This window comes from Neopelma chrysocephalum, unplaced genomic scaffold (assembly GCF_003984885.1).
Source record: "Neopelma chrysocephalum unplaced genomic scaffold, ASM398488v2 Primary Assembly neopelma1_80b, whole genome shotgun sequence".
Lineage (NCBI taxonomy): Eukaryota > Metazoa > Chordata > Aves > Passeriformes > Pipridae > Neopelma > Neopelma chrysocephalum.
The window spans coordinates 12,216,742-12,236,676 of record NW_020897742.1 but is presented as its reverse complement, the minus strand read 5'-3'; the positions used below and the strand labels follow the sequence as shown (position 1 = coordinate 12,236,676).

The window sequence follows — 19,935 nt, the reverse complement described above, 5'->3', positions numbered from 1 at the left end:
TACTGATGACTATAAATCAAAACACACCAATAGCATTGCATAGCTGATTCTGTTATTTGCCATTTCCTTCAGATTTTATGCGTCTTCCTTTGAATTCAGCTAAAATCCTATAAAAATTATTTTAAAAAATATTAATTTCCTCACACTCCAAAGGCTACAAGTGTAGAGTAATAATTTAGTGTTGTCTACAAATTGTCTGATTGGAAATGTTGTATTTTAACTAATGCAAAATTTAAAATGTAATAAAGAGTGTACTCTATTTTTTCTCAAAAAATTTAATTGCAGAATTATTTACAGGAGATGAACATAAACAATACATAAACCAATTGAAAGAGGCAGCTTCATAAAAGAGCCATGGGGCAAAATAGTGAAGCACATTTTCTTACAATCAGCTGGAGGTGAGTAGAGAACCATGAAAAAAGAATAACTCAATAATAAAACAATTTTCAAATATGTCTTCAAAGTAACAAATAACATTCTGGTAAAGAAGATATTACTGAGAAGCGAGAAATTATTGTAGCAATGAAACAACATACTGTACATTCAATTTAGGTATCCTGCATGCTACTAAATAGAATTTATCAAAAGAACCATAAAAGCATGAGAAAGAGAATTACATAAAATAGTTTAATTCTAGTGAAGTGTAGCTTTATACAGATGGTGAATATTTGGCACTCAGTTCATCCTCTTTGTTGATACGATTTCTTATGTATATATATATTTATATATATTTATATATACTTTTAATGATAACTAAACAGCTAGTTTCCTGGTTCTAACATTCCTTGAAATTCTATAGGAGGCATTTAATTTAGTCCTTAGGCCACACTTGATTATTTTGGCATGTCACATGGTAAATGAAAGTATGAGTTTTGTCTCTGTACAGAAAGTCCTGCACAGCCATAGTGGCTTTTCTTCAGGAAAGAACAGTTCTAGAGTATATAAGCCAGGCTACTAGAAAGGGAATTTTCTTCAGTCAGGAAATTAATATATAAATTGAACTAAACATTACATACATGCTGAGCCCTTTGAACAGAAGATGGCCATACTACGAAACCTCCAAAGGGGTAAATCAAAGCATGGATATGAGCATGTGGATTCCATGGGTAATTATAAACAAAGCTAGCATTTCTTTGTGAGGACTGCCTGCAGACACTTGAACCTACTACTGAACCCTCTGCTTGATTGCGATCTACGTGAAACGAAGAACGAGATTGTAAAAAGTAATGATGCACCCACTAACTCAACTGATGAGTCCTTCCTACCTCAGCAGGTCTTGCTGAGTCAGATATTGATCTGAATTATACTGATTCAGATCTGACATTTCTTTCGGATTTCAGTTTCTTAGCTTCGATTCTAATACTACTGGGAACAGAACTTAGCCCTAAGCTCTGCAATAATCCATCTCACAAACAAGAAATTTGTATGACAGTTGAGCTTTAGGAATGGGAAATACTGCGTTCAATGAAAGAATGGCAAAGGAAGGAGAAGAAAATTCCTCATTAACGGGCTGTGTTGGTAAATAATGACCATATATCCAAAGAAGCCTCCCCCTCATTTAAGCTTAGGTGAAAATATTTGTGGCTTTGTACCTAGAGAAGTAAAAAATCCTGTCCAACAAAACCAACTTAGAAAAATAACAATTTGGCCTTAATAAAATATAGAATTAAACTGCCAACTGATGAAAACTGTTCTGTGTTTGCTCAGTCAAAAAGCAAGCCGTGTAGACCTACTAATTTACCTTATCTATGATCTGACTTCAAAAGTTCAGTTCTCTTTCAGTAATGAAGGATAATGGGAGAAAAGCTGAGTGTGGAAAGGTGGATCTGTGAACATGAAGTCTTCTTCTGCAATCATCTTTTAAGAAATGTGTTATGCATTTAATGAGAAGAGATCTGGAATACATTTTTTTGATATAAAATCATAGAATCATTTATGTTGGAAAAGACATTCAGTTATGAATGCCATGGCCTCTTGCAGCTCTTAGAATTTTATTTCATCAAGAGGAGCTGAATCAGCCTAAATATGCTGGCCAAATTTTCTTTTGGGCAATGTTCCATCTCAATTTTGGTTTTATACTTGCTGTCCTGAACAGCCTATTATGTAGTTAAACAGCTACAATATTACACCATTGAGGTAGCTGCATTTCAGAGATAAATTAAGCAATTTCTATGAATACAGAGGGCTTAATTCCTGACAGGACTCTGTGAGTGCATATGAGTATGCCATAAAATAACTGTTCCCAAAAAATGGTCCCTAGAGCTGAACATGGTGAATAGTTGCTGATGGGCCATGGGGCTGCAGTAGACAGGGAACCTGCCATGGCCGTCAGTGTTGAGGATGAGCTGCAAGAAAGTGGCACAATCTACAGGAACGTTCCTGGGTCCAGCTGTCTGGGACCATGGCAATGAAAATTTTTTATATATATGGACATATGTATATGTTCTCTTTCTGTTCTGTGCAGTATGAAATGGTGGTTTCTCCTCTGCTGATCCTGTCCATGCAGAAAGAGGTGTCCCCATTGCTCTGCCATATAAAGAACCCTTAAGGTTAGAGCTGAGTCTCATTACAGAGCAGTTGCCCAAACCAAAGCACAATTATCATGCCTAAGTCCTGTGCCCCACATCATCCCTCATGTTAGCTGGGCTGGAGGGCAGACCCAGGGAGAGAACAGGGTGCTTGGGGAAGGCTGCTTTTGAAGCATGTACCCTAGATGGATCTCTCCTGCTCTCCTGCTAAGAAAGCAGGGGAAAATGCACTTGTGAGGGGAGACTTGCCAAGATTGCTGACCAAGAGGGCTCAGCTGCAGGCGCCATCAGCTCCTGAGCCTGGAGTGGACCAGAGGTCTCCTCCCAGGGAGCTCCTCCACTGCAGGGACCTCACTGCCATCATCAGGAATGGAAAAGCAGTGGTTGTTCTGGAAGGTTAATTTGGTGCTCATCACTCCCTTCCTGCTCTCTGGAGAGATGGTATGAGCATTGCCCTCATCTCTGCTTTGCTCAGGTCTTCCTCTCAGTTCAGCTAGTCTTTGCTTCTTCAGCACAGGCTCAGATTGTGAGGGTCCTCCCAGGTGCTGGAAGGGTGCTGTGGAAGGGAACTCCCCAGCATCATGGGAACAGGTGGGAGAGCCCTCAGCATCCCGCCATGCTGGGTGACCTGCCTCAGCTGCAGCCCAACCTGGAGTTTGTGTGTTGGCTAATAAAGTGCTTGGAGATCCTTCTGGATGAAAGGCACTGTATAAATGTGGGTGTCAACCTGTCATACACCAGGAAGCACCTCTCTAGACACGTGCTGATATCCCTCACCTCAAATGCAGTTTGTGGGTGTTATCCCTACATCGTAAGATGCTCTAGGAACAGTAATGGGAGTAACATTGCTTCACAATTAAGTCTCTAATGCTGAGGTTTCTGTTTCACAGCTTGACACTTGGAGCTGCCAAACCAGGTTCAGAGATGAAATTGAAAGCACAAACCAACCCTTGATGGGTGAGCCCCCAGTGTGCCCCTTGCCCCCAGTGCCATTGCTGAAATGCTGAGGAGGACATCAAACCCACCGACTGGACAGGGCAGGCTCAAGGTTTTGAATGCAAAAGGCTGAGCTGGGCTGATCTGGAGGCACGCTGCTCTGGGAGAGGGGGCCAGGGTGGACCTGCATGGAGAGGGCCTGGGACAGTGGCAGTGTTGCCTGAGGTGCCATGGGACCAGGAGCCTCTCGAGGGCACCACTCCCGCAGGGCACGAGGAGGCTGCGGGTCACGTAGGGCACATCATGTGTGGCACCATCATGTAGCAGTTACTCCTTTTCCTAGCAAAACCTCCCAATGACCAAACAGTCCTTCACTTTATACTAGATGGAGTGCTGAAGAAGTAGAGTACTAATTTACTGATACAGCAGGACATGGGGTTATTTTAAAACAAATAATTTCCATTATATGAAATGTATCTTATGTCTATCTATCCATATATATGAAATCCACACACTTTCCTATGCACACTTTAATTCCTTCCTGATTGATCTCAAATCTAACATAGTGTCAAGGTTTAAGTATGAATTAAAATATCATTTTTTGGCATTAAACTGTACAACATTTTTAGTCTTTGCATTCTGCCAAAGGCCATTCTAATCAGGTTGACATAAAATAATAAAATACTTCATAATGTACTTCACCAAATTACAAAGAATTTAAAATCTAAAAAAATATACAAAGCAAAAATAAGTATGGCAAATATCAACAATTTTACCAGTCAGGACTTTTTCTTTATTTAAATTTTCTGAATTTTGTTTATTATACTTGTGTTTTACAGGCAATGATTAAATGAACAGGGACATTCTATAATTTTAATGGGTTAAAATAAATATTAGTCCAATTAATATTTAATTAAACACTAGACTATTTTGCTGTATCCAGCTGTTCTGTGTGGGTCTACACCATGAACTCAAAGCAGAAAGTATTCCAGTTCCTATCTTTCTGTTTATTTATGTTCCTCCTATGTTGTTTTTGTAACTGAATTTTACTTTTATGATGTGGGATCAGATTATAATCGTTCTGGTTAAATGTTTATTATGATGCTACATGCAGTGTTTCTCATGTCATATAGTGAAGCAATCTGACTTTGATTTATTTGCAACACAAGTATGATAAGCATAATGTTATTTTTCTAAACTAACCAGATGTACAATACGTAAATAGAAATGGCTTATTTGCCTTAAATAATATAATTTTACAACAACAATAAGTTAATATATTGCACTTCAAAATGTAATGTGCACAGATAACATATTATCAGATTTTTCAGTAGGCATCTAGTTTACTTTTGATTCTTTCTGGTTGCTGTTTTTTGTTGGGTTTTTTTGTTGGTTTGTTGGGGTTTTTTTTAATTATTTTTTTCTGACCAAAGTCTAACAAACAGCAATGATAGATTTCTAAATATTCCATTGAACATTTTCTCATAAAGGCATGGGAAATGTAAAACACAGACTGCTCCAAGTCTGCATCATTAGGCCAGCTGGGATCTCAGCTTATCTGCAATCTCTTGGGTTTACAATTTATCTTCATAAAGTCTGATTGCTAGCAGGACCAGGTACAGCTTGTCTTAATCGCATGACCTGTTGCTGCATGTGGGAGGGTTCAAGCGAGTAAGGCAAGTGTGATTTCTCCTCCAAGTGTACAGGAAAATTAGATAAAACATATCAGCTGTCATACATATATATGTTTGTACAGGTGTGTGTGTTTCTCTTTTAAATTTCTTCAGTCTAGGAAAGACACTGACTTTGGTTTTGTGTGGATATTTCCAATTAGCAGCTCCACTTTAAGATACTAGTTTTCAAGACTAAAGATGCCAGTGTCTGCATGTACTTTTGTTTTTAAAATAGTACAACTATAGGAAGTAGCATCAATATTTTACACTACCTAGGATTCAGCTCTTTCCGTAATAGAAAATGCCTTGAAAATGCAAGGGAAGGGAAATATAATATTTTCATGTATAGAAGAATATTTCAGGGATTTATTCTTTTTTTTCTTTTTTTTTTTTTTTTTTTGCATTCTTGAAGGATATACATTCGTCTTGGTTTTTGCTTCCAAATATAATTTAAGGCTATTTGGTAAAGTATAAACCAGATATCAGGCTCAATTTACAGGGGTTTCTTCTCAAAGAAACTTCTCAAAACTTCATCTCTAAATATTCGTATCTTGAAGCCAAGCATGCTTTATCATCTGTGCTCCAAAGACAGAAGTCATGCTTAATAACATACACTGTAGGAAAAAGAGAAGGAAAAAGAAAAAATGCAAACAAAAGAAAACAGATTTGAAGCAATGTCAGATCTGCATAACCTACAATACTTCATGTTTTCAGTCATCCATCAGGCTGCAGGGTGTGTGGGATTTGTATTTAAAGTGCTCATCAGGTGAAGAACCAAAGTGCTCAAGTATAATTAAATAGTTGTTCTGCCTATGGCTAAATGCATTGCATTTGTTAAAGCAGGTAAACAGGGAATGCGGTAGCTGGGGCTGTTTGTCTCACTGGGTTCACACTGTTTTGACCTAAAGTTGTGTTCAGTAGGATTCAAACCTTGGAACTGGGGGCTGCAGGTTACTCATCTTATTGCGTCTTCACCTGAAGACTTCTAAGTGCTGGATTGCTCAGTTGCCTCTGGAAGGTAGGTGAAGTGGAATAATTCTGTCTTAATTTGTTTTAAATTAAAGCCTCTTGACTGTGGAAGTTACCACTTCTCTCCTGACAATGTGAGGCTTGAAAATATATTATTTTCCTAATATTTCCTGGCTGGAAATCGCTTATCTCTTGAGTAATGTTTTTTTTCTATGTCTGAAGCAAGCAAGAAATTTATTCTTGCCATAAATGATACTGCATAGAAAAATAGTTCTAAAAAAAAAATACAACTGTAAACCACAGTTCACCTTTACCTTAACATAACCATTTAAACTTATATATACTTACCACTCACATTCATATTTCTTAAACTGTTTACAACATCACAACTGGCATTTTAAACAAGCAAGATTTTCTGTTCTCAAGGATACCCTGGAAACTCAATTGTTATAACAATTTGAGAGTTTTAAATAGTACATGTAGCACGGCTCTTGAAATGAAAGAGAGAAGGTTTATAAAATAAATGTTAACATGTAAAAGAACTGTTTAAAATGCAATGAGTGTTCCAAAGGAGCAAGTATAACTTTTTCTTTACACATCTTACTACAGAAGATCTAACTTTTTAAGGCTTCTGTTTTTCTTTCACCCATCACTCAAGTCCTCTTGCATTACAATTTTGCTCAGGTTTCAGAGTGTCATTATGCTGCTAACAGCAAATGTTTCTTAGTGGACATTCCCACCACCACCAGACTTGTATGCTTCTTGGTTTCTGATGAACTTTGGAGTTTTAGTGGCTGGGTATCCCTGTTCGTCTCCAGAAACTTGACATGAGATGAGACGCCTAATGTTATTTTGCAGTAACAAAGATGAAAAGAGTGGCAGAGCACATGGGTAAATATGTTAGCTGGGTTCTAGGAAAAGAAACTGGAGGTCAAAGAGATAAATGGGTTCTTTCTTTCCTGCTCTTTACATTTGTAGCACCTTCTACTTGGATTAGCTAATGCCTCTAGTGAATGGTGAGATGCACCCATTTATAGTTTGTAATTCTTATCCCTAATTATCACACATTTTATAAAAATATAAATAACAAAAAAGTAAGCTGGGTTCCATCTCAAGAGGTGTTTCTTGTTGTCCTCTGAGAATATATTGGATAAGTCAGGTCTTGACAAGCCCTATCCATTGTAGCTGATTGTAAGTCAGACAATACAAAAAGAAGTCATTCTTGCAGTGAGCTCAGCAAATTCTGAGGAAATCAAAAGCATTCCACTGTGCTTATGGCACAAAGAACACAACAGCAAGGGCATATTTAGTGGAGAGAATGAGACAAAAATTACCAGGTAAGTGACAAACTGTACAAGCATTTTGTTTAAAAAAGGAACTCTGCAGCATTCTGTCTTTAAAGCCGTGTTTGAGCCTCTGGGATATAGATCTCGATGCTGTCTGCACGTTCTGTGGCTGAATTCTGCCGGAAAGAGGCTGCTCGCTTCGCAGCCATCAGCCGTCTTCTAGCTTCTTGTCGCTGTCTGTCGGGTAGGTCCAGAGATTTTTCTCTTGTGATAGGGAATTTTCCTTTTGGGGGCTTCTTTGGTACAGGAGGAGGAATCTTTCTTTCTTCCTGCAATAGGGCATTAAAACCAAGGGTGAGCTGCATGCAGAAAGTACTTGTCAGCAGAGCATGCACATCGAAGACATAAAATGCAAAATACCGATTACATACATCAAGCATGCTCAATTTGTGCTTGCCCATCAGCTGACTAATGGATTACATGAACAGCTATCCACACTAGGGACACTGACAAAACCCCTTTTGACAACCATTACACATTCTGCGGTCCTGTGCCTGAAAAAGGACTGCGCTTCCTTGTACTGTCCTTGCAGGTATCGGCACATGCAATCTGCATACCTCACTTTCATATGGATTTGTTTAATTTTAGCTGACACATTATTACACTCATTATAAACAGAAACACACACTGGCTCTCCAATAAGAATTCAGCGCATCTGTGCAGTCTGATCAAGTGAAAAGACTCTCTAAGATTAGCAGGACAGGATTTTTGATGAAATTAATCATACTGAGTTTAGTCTCAGCTGGATATGAGATAGCAGCTGTGTGTACATGTCTATTAGTTTAGTTTCCTCCATGAATTGCTAAATGGAAACATTCAAGCTCCAACTAGAGAGAGAACATAGGGCCAATTATTCTGCTTGTCAGCCTAGACCATTTTAAAGAAAATTATTCTGAAGAATTATCAAATTATGAAGTGAAAGTCAGTAGATTTTGTTACCAAAGTATCTGTAAATTTCTCTGCAGGAGTTAAATCAAGAATTATTTTGAAGTATGAAATGGATATTTTACTCAATTTAGAGACTGTGAAATATCATATGAGGGCCTTAAAAAGATACTGTAGAATCAAGGAATTGTACAGTAGTTTAGATTAGAAGAGATGGACGTCTGGAGGTGATTTCATACAATCCTTATTCAAAGCCCATTTGAAATTAGACACAACTTCGAAGTTAAAACAGGTTTTTAATGTCATATTTAATACTGGACTACATAGCCCCAAAGATGGAGAATCCACAACTTCCCACGTTTATTTATGGTTATTGTGATTGATCTTTTTGCTGTATAATTTCTTAAAGTAATGGTAATAGTACAGAGTATGGGCTGTTCCTTATGGAGAACACAGTTAATTTGATGCACAGCAGGATTCAAATAATACGAAAATTGAACTGATACACCTATGGTTTACAGACTCTTCATTGTTTGGTCTTTAAAAAAAAAAAAATTCTGAATCTACTACCAAAATGCAATAGCCAAGACTAAATAACTAAGGTCATTTAAAAACATAATTCTATATTAAACAGGAACAGTGCAGCAGCCTAAGATGCTATTTCCCATGACAGCCAGCTCTTCCAGTCTTTATTTTCTCTATTTCCTGTTTTCAACCAGGAACATAAGGGCTCCATTCCTCTCGTTCCATCTTTTGGTTTTTTCCACTTTTAGTTATTTCCTTAGGAACATCACTGTTGCTGTCACTACAATAATTTCTTACTTCCAGTTGTCACTAGTAAGCAAGAGTTGCAAACTCACCATCCACCAACCCGTTGGCTGAAAATTAAAATCCAAGAGGAGCATGAAGAAATGAAAAAGTTGTCAAAATGCCTCCTAATTCCTTCCAAACCAAACAAGTATTCACCTGAGGCCAACAGTACTGACTCAAACCAAATGCTGTTTTCATCTGACTGATACAATAATCAGCAAGGATAGCGAGGTAATCAGGGTAAGGGACGGAGCTCTAGAGAGGGGAAAGGCAGTTTCAGAATTACGCTGCTTCAATGGGCAGTTTGCCACCTTTGCTTTGTAAGCATCACGGTGGGGCATCTCCCAGATGGTGGAGTTGCGAGGCAGAAATGTGGGCAGTTTGCCAGTAGCACTCTTTGTCCCCCAAAGTTTTGTGGGCTGAGCTTTAATATGACCTGCACCATGTTTTGTCATATGCTTACATCTCATTTCTGTTCTAGTATCAGTTGTGTCATGCAGGCAGGGTTAAACACTGAAGTGCTTGGGTCTGGACTGCCCCAAATGTAGCAGAGTGTCAAGTTTACTTTGTTTGAATTCTTGGGCTATTGTCTTCAGTCTGAATTAATAAGAACATATTTCAGTTCTAGCCTTTAGAATGTGAATCAAAATATTTTGAACAAAAGTGTTATGGAGTGAACTAACTTAGCAAACCCCATTTTATTTCTTATACAATTCAGCTCAACATTGTTAAAAAGACAAATCCCCTCACATCTGATGGAAGTTTCCATGTAAAAATTGGGCCATGCCAATTAAATGCTTCCCAGGGTTAGAAGCCTATCATGTTTCATTATTGTATTTAACACAAGGAGACTGCAGGACTACAAATGGGGAGTAAATGGTCTGCTTACCTTCCTTTCAGGTGATTCTATTATTTTCCATTCATTGAGTTTCAACTGGTGCAGTTCATCAAACTTCATGCTGACGTCTTCAATTGAGAGCTGCAGTAAGTCCCAGAAACCTGCTAGGTCCTGGGAAGTTGGTCTCGGCATGGCACTCGGGTCCTGTCAGGAGCAAAGGAGAGAATATGAATAGATCAGGAGGCTTTACAGAGTGTGCATTGAGGCAGGAAAGGCATCGTGCCAGATTACATTTCTGCAGTGCTGCTCAGTGCTAAGGCCCTTTGCGCTTTACAGCTGGGAGCCGTGACTGGAAAAGTTGTGCCTCCTACACAACCCAAACATGAATGAGCTGGATGTCACATGCAAGCCTTCTTGAAATTGTGGCATGGGAAGTTCCTTACACCATATGCTGTGCTGACCTGCATTTCTAAAAAGGAACAAGCTGACAGACTCTGCCTGCTGATTATTAAAGGGAAGGGGAATGTGGTTTGTATTCCAGGCAGCTTGAAGTCTTTCTGTTTAAAAATTGCATTCACGATAGCTGATTAGAAGACAAAACAATACCACAAAGACTTGTCAGCTTATGCTGAACTCAATGTTTACATTCGCTTGCATTTTCAAATGTATACACGAGGTATGAAATTTTGATGGGGATGGTAGGATTTTGTTCTCCAGGGAGCTGAATCACACAAAGGAACTGGGAAGGCATTGCCACCAGGTACTGCAATTAAGCAGCTCTGTGTGCACAAGACTTAATGGAGCAAACATTGGTCATAACAATTAGCAAGATGACCCTCTATTTGATTATTAAGCTGCTGTCGATGCTGGATAAAAATTGCAATACAAGGTGGTATGCAGACTTTTAACCCTATGCTTTCTGAACATTGGTACTAGTTCAAGAAGATAGCTTTGTCGGTTTAATGAGATAGGGTTTAATTGGTAAATATGTCTGTGAAGAGAGAGGAGAGATGCCCTTTTCCTTCCAGAGCAGGAAGAAACCATTAAGATGGTCTAAAGAATGGAGCTGAAAAGATGGAATCAAAACCAGGCCAAAGGGACTCTGGATCTCCCCATTCCTGGGCAAAAGCTGTAATGACTAGTTTACTGTGTTAGTATCACTGTTGTTATTGCTGATGCAAGGCTCTGTGCCCCACCTTTTACAAATCTAGTGGAGAAAGGCATTTTAGATATTAAATACAACATATAGTGTTACCCATACCTAGACCTCTTTTGGAATCTGGGCAAAGAACAACTTAGAAGTCTTCTTCACTAGAAGAAAGTCTCCTTTTCATAGGCAGCTTCAGGGATTTAACAGAACTGACCATATAGATTATACCAGACTTCTGGGAAAGGTTGCAACTCCAGATAAGTGTTTACTGAAAACTACTTCATTGGGTAGATCCCGATTTATTACAAAATGGTTTAAAATTTATGTCAGTGGTGTTAGTTACTCTACAGAGGTCAATATCTCAGGCTTTAGGAACCAACTCTTTGCGTGAAATTTGTCAGGATGGTCCCACAGCAGTATATCTTATCTTGCAATCTGTTCTCTCCAGCCTGGTCTCCTCAGTCCCTCTCCCCAGTTTCCTACAAACAGCCAGAAAATGATGTGGCCCATTGCAAGGCCACTGCCTTCTGAATCAAAGCTAATTGCTGTTCTGTACCTCTGTGCTCCCCACTCTGCTCATGGTATTTGCTAAGACCATGGCCTCCAGCACGGCTCTTGCAGAGGGCTGTGCCATGTGTGGTCTGGACACAAGAGGGCTGCCTCCTGCTTCATACAGATCCACAGTTCACAAATAAATGCTGGGACAAATGAATTTTATTACAGCTAACTAAGTTTTGAAAAGATTGGCTTAAACCTGCTTCTTCTCAGAAGCTGCTCATTAATTTGTATTGTACTTGGAATTCAGCTTTGCAGCCCTCCTTCTGAATGAAGCCTAAAGCAAGCAACCAGTACCTAGCTGGTGCTTGAGCTGCTCTGTTTTTGTCTGCAACCATGACATATTGAGCAAGGATCTCACTAGGTGAGCAGGATCTGTGCTAACTAGAGAGTATGCAGGAGGACACTTCAAGGTAAAAAAACTGGGAGTTACAAGAACTAATGTGAATAATCTAGAAGGGAGTAGTTATTAATCAGTAATAGGATTTTTTCCAAGTAATTAGTGGGAACAGTATACATGTAGCAGATAGCCAGCCAGATTTGTAAAAAAAACTTCATCGAAGCTTAAGTTTTTGTAAATTTACCTTAAATTAGGGTCTTTGATAAGAGGTCTTAACCAAGAGCGTAATCAAATATGCCCCTTAAAGTTCCCATGACCCTTTAGAAAAGTCCACAGGAGACAGGTGAGTTTCCTGGTTAAATTTCAGTTTGAGTAAGTATATTTCTCTTCTTAAACCATTGCCGCCTTTTGAATTGGCAGAATTAAATGCTGTTGTTCTTTGTCCTACATTTATGCTTATAGATGCTGAACACTGTCATAGGAACCACTGTGTGGCAGCCCTGTATGTGTTGGATGTTTTCAAGAAAAGGAACACACTGGCTGGCAGCATTCCCGTGGGGCACCGAGATGCTGCCTTAGGAGCATATGGAAAGCCTGCTGTGGGTATACACTAAGTGACTATTTAGCAACAAACTCTATCATTGGGCATAGGAAGAAAAGCCTCCAAACATGAATGACCTAAAGTCCAGTCTTGCAGTTGCTGTTTTCTGCAGAGCCCATTACTGGTTTAATGAAACTGAAGAATATTCAGAGTGTAAATCTCCAGAGTGGGATAAAGTTGCTGTTATGGAGTTCAAAGGTTTATTATCCAAATAAGATGGAGAGATGTAAAATCTTGCCAGCTTTCTGGTCATGCTGTCTGCAAAGCTGCAGATTTCTCCTTGTGCTCCTATTGCTTTTGCAGTAATGAATTGTTCTCACTTCCAAATAGCTGACAGCCGTGCTGAGCAGGAATTGCATTTGCTATCACAGTAATGCTCTCAGCACAAGTGCTGGGCCCACTTGAAGATAAATGAAGTGGAGTGGAGGTTATGCTCTCCAAATCTTAGTTTGCATAGCTTAATCAGGTAATGGGGGGCATTTTTAAATTTGCAGTGCGAAACTTTTAGACAGTGATGATTTCCTCCTTTTTATATGAAACAAATTATTAGATAGAGAGCACACATGATGTATTTGATAATACAGACATGGTCATCTGCTTGCCTGACTTTGTATGTTTCCTCTGTCATTCTGTAACAGCTATTAAAATTCTTGTTTTGACAGAATCTTTGAAGTACATAATTGGATTCTTTCCTAATGTGGACCATATATCATATTATTTTCTATCAGAAGGTATGACTTTTTGGCACGACTTTCTCAGTAATATTTTATTTCAGTTTCAGGAATTCTCAATGTTTAACTTTATGCATGGAAAGTAGCAAGTAGGTCTTTGCAGAATGGATGTTCTGCCTTAAAAGTTACGTGGCAAATGCCAACACGCAAAGAAAAGTATCCAACTAGACGTATAGGTCATGTCTGCTGTCATGCACGCAATAGAATTCAGCTCTTTCAATATACGAGGTGTGGGGACAGTCAAAAGGAGAAAGTTACACTTGATATTTGAGTGTTCTCAAAGAAAGGTGTTCTACCACCAACCGTAGCTAGAAGAATTACATTCTTCTATTGATTAGTATCATCTTGCCGCAATGTTTGTATCACTGATGGCTGCTGTCATATTAATGAAGATAACATTTAGAACTGAATTAGTCTCTAATGAACTTCAAGAACAATAGCAGTAACTCTCATAAGTAATATACTGCATCTGTTCCTTTAGCCCCAGGACATCTTATATATAATTGGCAATGCAAATTATGCAACCCAATTTAATGAACATTATGTATATCTCATTTCCAAGATCAGTCCTGTTTTCAGGTAGGTAGAAGGCTGGATCATGTATTCTCCACTATTCTATTTTACTATTCTCCACTTACTGTAATGTGAAAATTTTCCCCTTTCTTACCTGAAATATTGTTGCTATATTAGGGTTTTACAAAAATAAGCCATAATATTATGTCTCAGAAAACTTGCATTAGTTCCCTTTTCATTTTCTTTTCTTTAATAAAGACAGCAAAAAGAGAAAAGACAAAATCTAATCAGACTGAAATTACTGGAATTACATATTTGCTTTGAAAAAAATGTACTAGCACCATACTTAAGGATAAAGTTTAAAGAAGGGGAGCAATAAGACAAAATGTGGGACATGAAAATAACGTTTCAGAATGCTACTGTTGTTGTTTTTGAAGTAAAAATATTAAATTCTAAAATTCTGTGGACAAATAACCTTAAACTCTGGAAGAATAGCCAGGCTTAGTGACTTACCAGATTTTGCTGACAAAGCCAATAAAATTGCTGGAATTTCTGAGACATGAGGAGCTGAGCACTTCCAACAGCACTTCGGATCTTACCTAGAACTAAACACACAGGCAGATTATTACCAATAAATGGGTTTTGGCAGCAAATGCCAAATCCAGCTCAAAAATTTGTAGCTAAAATTCCTGTTTATTTTATAAGGGAAGTAAATATTTGGATTTGTTGCTTGTGATTATACACATAAAATATTTTTTAAAAAGACTGAGACATAAGAAAGCTCAGTGGCACCTTGATGTCAAAGGCAGCTTTACATGTACCTTACATAATATCCTCTGGTTTGCAATCTCAAATTATTTCACTCAGTTGTGTGGATGATCCCCGGGTGAACTCTCTTTATCCTGTCTGTTCGGAGGGTAAGGTTAATACATTAAACTGTAATATAACATACTCCTACCATAAGGATGAGATCCTCAGAGGAATTACATCTCTGAGACATGTCTTGTTAAACCCATTAGGAGTTACAGGTTGTCTACCAAGGAAAATACACAAAGTCCTCAGCACAGGAGCTTCAGAAAAAGTGGGACGGAAGCAGATAGTCCAGGACTTTGCTGAATCAGGATCAGCCCCCATAGATATGTTGGTATTTCCCCACTGTCCATTTACAGTGTGCCTAAGCACTGGGGAAAGGGACCAAACTCATTTTACTTGACTTTGTTTCCAAGAGTCATCTGTCTAAATTAGAATTTCTGAATGCTCTATAATCAGTGATCCAAGCTCGTCAGCTCAGCCATGTTAGGCACTTATTTTCAGATGAGCTGAATTTCTTCCTGGAGATGCCTCTGTCTTTCTATTGACTGTAGTGCCTAGGGGTACTGGCTTATCCCTAAGAAACTAAATCCTCCTGACTCCCACAGTTGCTGGGATATATACCATACTTTGGTAGGTAGCACCATGCTTTCCTACACCTCCTTTCTACATATCCTTTCCTACACTTCCTTTCCTCCACATCCATCTCTGTGATGAAAATGTAACACTTTAAAAAGCATTTTAAACTGTGGTCTCAATGGAAGACTGATTTTAGCTGGAGAATTTCCAAATCTTTTTATAATGTTAAAGATATAGAGAGGTGAAGTAAGGGTAGACAGCAATTTGACGTATTTTACTTACATTTGGGGAAACCAAACTGATAATTCAAACAGGACGGAGAGGGTGGAATGAAGATACAATAGTACAGCAGAACTGATCTGCAGCCCATGATACAGGAAACATTAAACTCCAGCAGGGCTTAACATTTTGTTGTTATTTAGAATAAGTACAGGACGGCATGTGAAACCAGGATCTTGGTAGTAGGTTTTACATTTAATTCTGCTTTCTCTAGGCCTGTGAAATATCTGCTCACCCAAAAGTAGCAGCAAGAGACAATTTGAAAGTTTTGGGCTCCAGTTATAAACTCAGTAACTTTCAAAGATGTGTTAATGTGTAGAGCTGTTGTTCTCAAACTCTATTCCATTTTCTATTAGATAAACAGTACAGCTGTGCCACAATACTAAATTAAACAGCAATATACAGAATTCATCAGTCCTGTGTGACATGCATTATGAAAGGGTTAAGTGGTTCAGGGCTTCATGAGTAATTCACTGGGGCTTGTTTTTGTTTTGTCAGCCAAATGAAATAAAGCGTTTTAATTGGTTTGGGTTTTTTGATCACCAAAACCCTCACTTTCCTCTACGGCATCATTGGCATACAGAAAAAATGTTTTGAGTGTTAAAACCTGGACAAACATACAAAAAACTAAATAAAAAAGTAATCTTTCATTTAATCTGAAACAAATTGCTTTAATTTTAATAAAGGTGATGAGTTCTGTGACAAACATCCTGTATCCTCCTTTTTTCTCTTGGCGCTCTGTAGCTCAAGACATTAGACAAACTCCCAGTGTGGGGTCAGAGTTCCTTCTTTTCCAGGATGAGGAATTGTGCTGTAGCAGGTCTCTGACATTGTCTATTTCATGCTATGTTCAGCTATTCACTGGGCAGAAAGAAAGTGAGATGATTCCATAGGCTGATGGTTGTGCTTATCTCATAGTGAATACAGTTCAGCTTTAGTTTCCTCTGCTGAATTTTATAGTTCATAGCGCAAATAGCTATGAACTATACTCACATAGACTGAGTAAGAGGCATTGGTTGTAGACCTACTGTAAAAAGTAGATCCTGACAGAATCTATATATGTCTGATATTTTCTAGTAAATCTCAAAGTTACCCCAACCCCCATATTAAATAAGCATTTATTTTATCTTCATTACCCTGAAAGATCACATCAACAAGCATTAGTGATTTATAGCCCAGTGCAAAATTTTTGCGTGATACAAATCTGGCAGGGATGTAAGACTAGGCTAGTTGCATGTGTCACTGAGTCACAGTGCTGAATACACATGTATAATTACAGCCCTAGCATTTACTAAAGATTTAACTCTATTTCCATTTTAATAAGTAAATCAGACGTAATAAAACATAGAGGTTAGAATCCCTAATATTCATGCTACTCTACTTTGCTGTAATTAAATTAAAGAATTAAAACACTTCAACTCATAATCTTTAGAACAATATTAATAGACATCCAAAGCCTTGTTATTAATTTCATGCATTGGGGAATTATTCTGATGAGTGCAGATTGATTATCTCCATGAAAGAATGATGAATGTTAGAGACTGGAGAGATTGAGATGTTTGGTGGTGCCTAGAAGATTTTTCTTGTAAATAAATGATGATAAAATCTACCAACACGCATAAGTAGATATAATTTTCATATAATCCATATACCTACCACCATTAAGATAATATTATATTTGCCCAAATGTCAGGAAAGAGTCACTCAACCTTCATTCTGCTCCCTGCCTGTATGAAGCACTCCATTTCTGTTATATGGTCCTGTATGACTTCTGCTCTGACCGAATACAAAATGCTGACTTCAATAAAAACAGACTCAGGATTTAAATCTTGGTTAGAGATTGTGTAAATTGCACAATTAACACAATGGTGTCTTATCCCCTGAAGTAATCATATTACAAAATTGCTAGTATTATATATGCGTGGAATTGCTTGAGAAATTCTACAAAATCTTGTAATCAAAAATGATTTCATATCACAAAGGTAAAGGGGGTAGATGTCTATATTGATGAAACCGATTATAATCTGATTTTGTAACTCTACTTTGGACAGGTTAAAAGCTTTGCTCAGTTGTGCCACTGCTATACTGGCAGTGAGAAACTAGTAACAATCAATCTGCTTCTGGTATTCATTACTGTTTATTTAAATGATGTGTTTTAATTTAAATTTTCATTCCATTTGATCATTCCATTTTTCCCTCTCTACTTGTAAATAAATTGCTCCACAAACAATCTAAGAAAATATGCCTGGAAAAAAAATTGAAACTGGCAGTTAGTTCATCCTCCTAACTTGAAGTAGGGCATGACATTTGTCTAATCTTTAAACCTAAATTAGTAATCTTTAGAAATATCTTTTCACTATCAACAGAGCATGTCGGCACAAAAATAAATATATAATGTTCAGATGGCATTTTAGGACAACACAACCTCCGGCTGGCAGTGCTCTGGATGTTAGTTAGGACAATGAAATCCCTGTGCACCAAGTGGGACTTGCTGCAAATTTGCTATTTACTTCGACAAAGCTGAGTTCACAGAGGAGAAAATTTCAGCAGAACAATAGAAATTATAGGAGGAATTCTTGGATTCCACACTATAGGACTTTACAGACTGTTTCAGGATAATTAAGACATTCTTTAGTCATTTACAACACTGCAAATGTAAATTTCAGCAGTTCCTGAAGGATAGGTTTGTGAAAAGCATTAGAAAATTATCTCAGTAATTTCTCTTTGGCTAAAGGATAACCCATGTTTGGTCAAGCACCTAAGAAAGCTTTTGTGGATAATTAATTGATGAATATACTAAAATAAATTGGTTGTGAGGGTTTTTTTGTTGGTTTTTATTTCCGCCTCTCCTCCCCCCTCCCCAACTTATGAGAGAATTAACTCTGTGTTTTCTTTTACTATTCAGCCTTATTAAGTAAAGCCTTCGCAGTACTGTGGAAATATCAGCCAGAGGATTAGCAAGGAAAAATCCAGCATCCATTCATGGAATGAAGGGGAAGGGGAGAGAAGGGTGATACTTTGCTCTCTCACTCTCTCTAATACCTTTATTTTTTTCCCTGTTAGAGATCACTTTACCATGTAGCTATGCCAGTAGAGCTCCCAACCATGGTGCAGAAGATACCAGCAAAACAACTTTTCTGCTGGCATAGTCTATACTGTAGTTAATTTTTGAGCCTATATTAGTGTTTTTATGTGAGAGTAAACTCTGTGCAGCTGTTCTCCATAATGAAGTATTTCAGAGGTCAAGCACTAAGCGGCACTAAGAAGCCCAGGAAGTCATCTTCCCTCTGCCAGACCTTGCCCACGAGCTGTGGGCAGGGACTGTGGCTCCCCCCTGGCTGGCCTGCTCTCCCCCTCCCTGAGCTGCTCTCCCTGCTGCCATCACTGGAGGCAGAGTCCTGACCCTCTTGATCTTCAATAGCTTTGTGACAGTTGAGAGTGTTTTTCTTGTCATCACCTACACACCAGTAATAGCCAAACACAATTTTCACAGTGTAAAACTGAAACTCCAGTCAGCACCCATGAGAAACACATATCATTGCTTGCAGGCACCCTGCTAGTGCAAATGATCAGATGACTAACCCTGGGAACCGTTACAGCCACACATCTATCTATATTTATCTATACCTCTAGATCTACATCTGTATCTCTATTTATCTGACTATCTACCTAAGTATCTATGTTATATTAAACACTTAGAACACAGATAACTGCCCCCACAAACAATATATGAACTTTGCAGAGACTTCAAAATATAATTCATGGCAACTGACCAAACAAACAAATTGTATGAAAAGAAGGAGAGAGAAGTTATTTTTGCTGCAATGATTATTTTCTCTTTTTCTAAGACCTGATGAGTGAAGTGCTTAAAACAGCATTATGAGACAAAAGCTACAGTGAAAGAACAAATCAATACAGCAATCAGACAGCTTTCGGTGATCTCGGAGCTATTGTGTTAAAGCCAAAAATGAAATTGTTTTCTAAAATGCAGTTCTATTTTAACTCTTCCCGTGTTTAAAATGAAATAGAAGTGGTATCATAAGGACAGCCTTCTCCCATGAGATGCAAAGCTATATTTGGCCTTCAGGTACAATTAATATACCCAGGCCAAAAAGAAATTATTCAGCATTAAGAATGACAGTTTGAATGTGCAAACCTTGCTGTGAAGTGTTTTGGGAATAGTAGCTCCTGCTGAAAGATGGAAAACCATATTTATTTGCTTTTGGCTCGGCCATTTTTGTATATTTTCTTCAAGGAACTGACAAACATTTAAAAAAATCAGATCCATTTCATGCTGGGATATCATTAAACTTAAGTTCTTGTGGATATATACCTTACAAGCTCCGTAGCTCAAATTGAGGATAAAAAATGTGCTAAAGATTCGACAGAAAA

The 19,935-nt window shown here is 38.1% G+C and overlaps 1 protein-coding gene across 11 annotated transcripts in view; it reads right to left on the bottom strand.

Moving 5' to 3' along the window:
- Positions 1–257: 257 nt before the first annotated feature.
- Positions 258–19,935, bottom strand: part of DLGAP2 (DLG associated protein 2) — a 402,991-nt gene continuing 383,313 nt past the window's right edge. For 9 of the 11 annotated variants that reach the window (XM_027690134.1, XM_027690136.1, XM_027690135.1 and 6 more), the window contains 4 exons: positions 14,389–14,480; positions 10,037–10,189; positions 9,198–9,215; positions 7,475–7,721 (listed from right to left, as the gene is read on the bottom strand). In XM_027690134.1, coding sequence (XP_027545935.1) covers positions 7,503–7,721; positions 9,198–9,215; positions 10,037–10,189; positions 14,389–14,480 — 482 coding nt within the window. In that variant the 3' untranslated portion in view covers positions 7,475–7,502. Of the gene's footprint in view, positions 7,722–9,197; positions 9,216–10,036; positions 10,190–14,388; positions 14,481–19,935 lie in introns of all 11 variants that reach the window. The other 2 variants (XM_027690133.1, XM_027690144.1) reach the window with 2 other exon arrangements.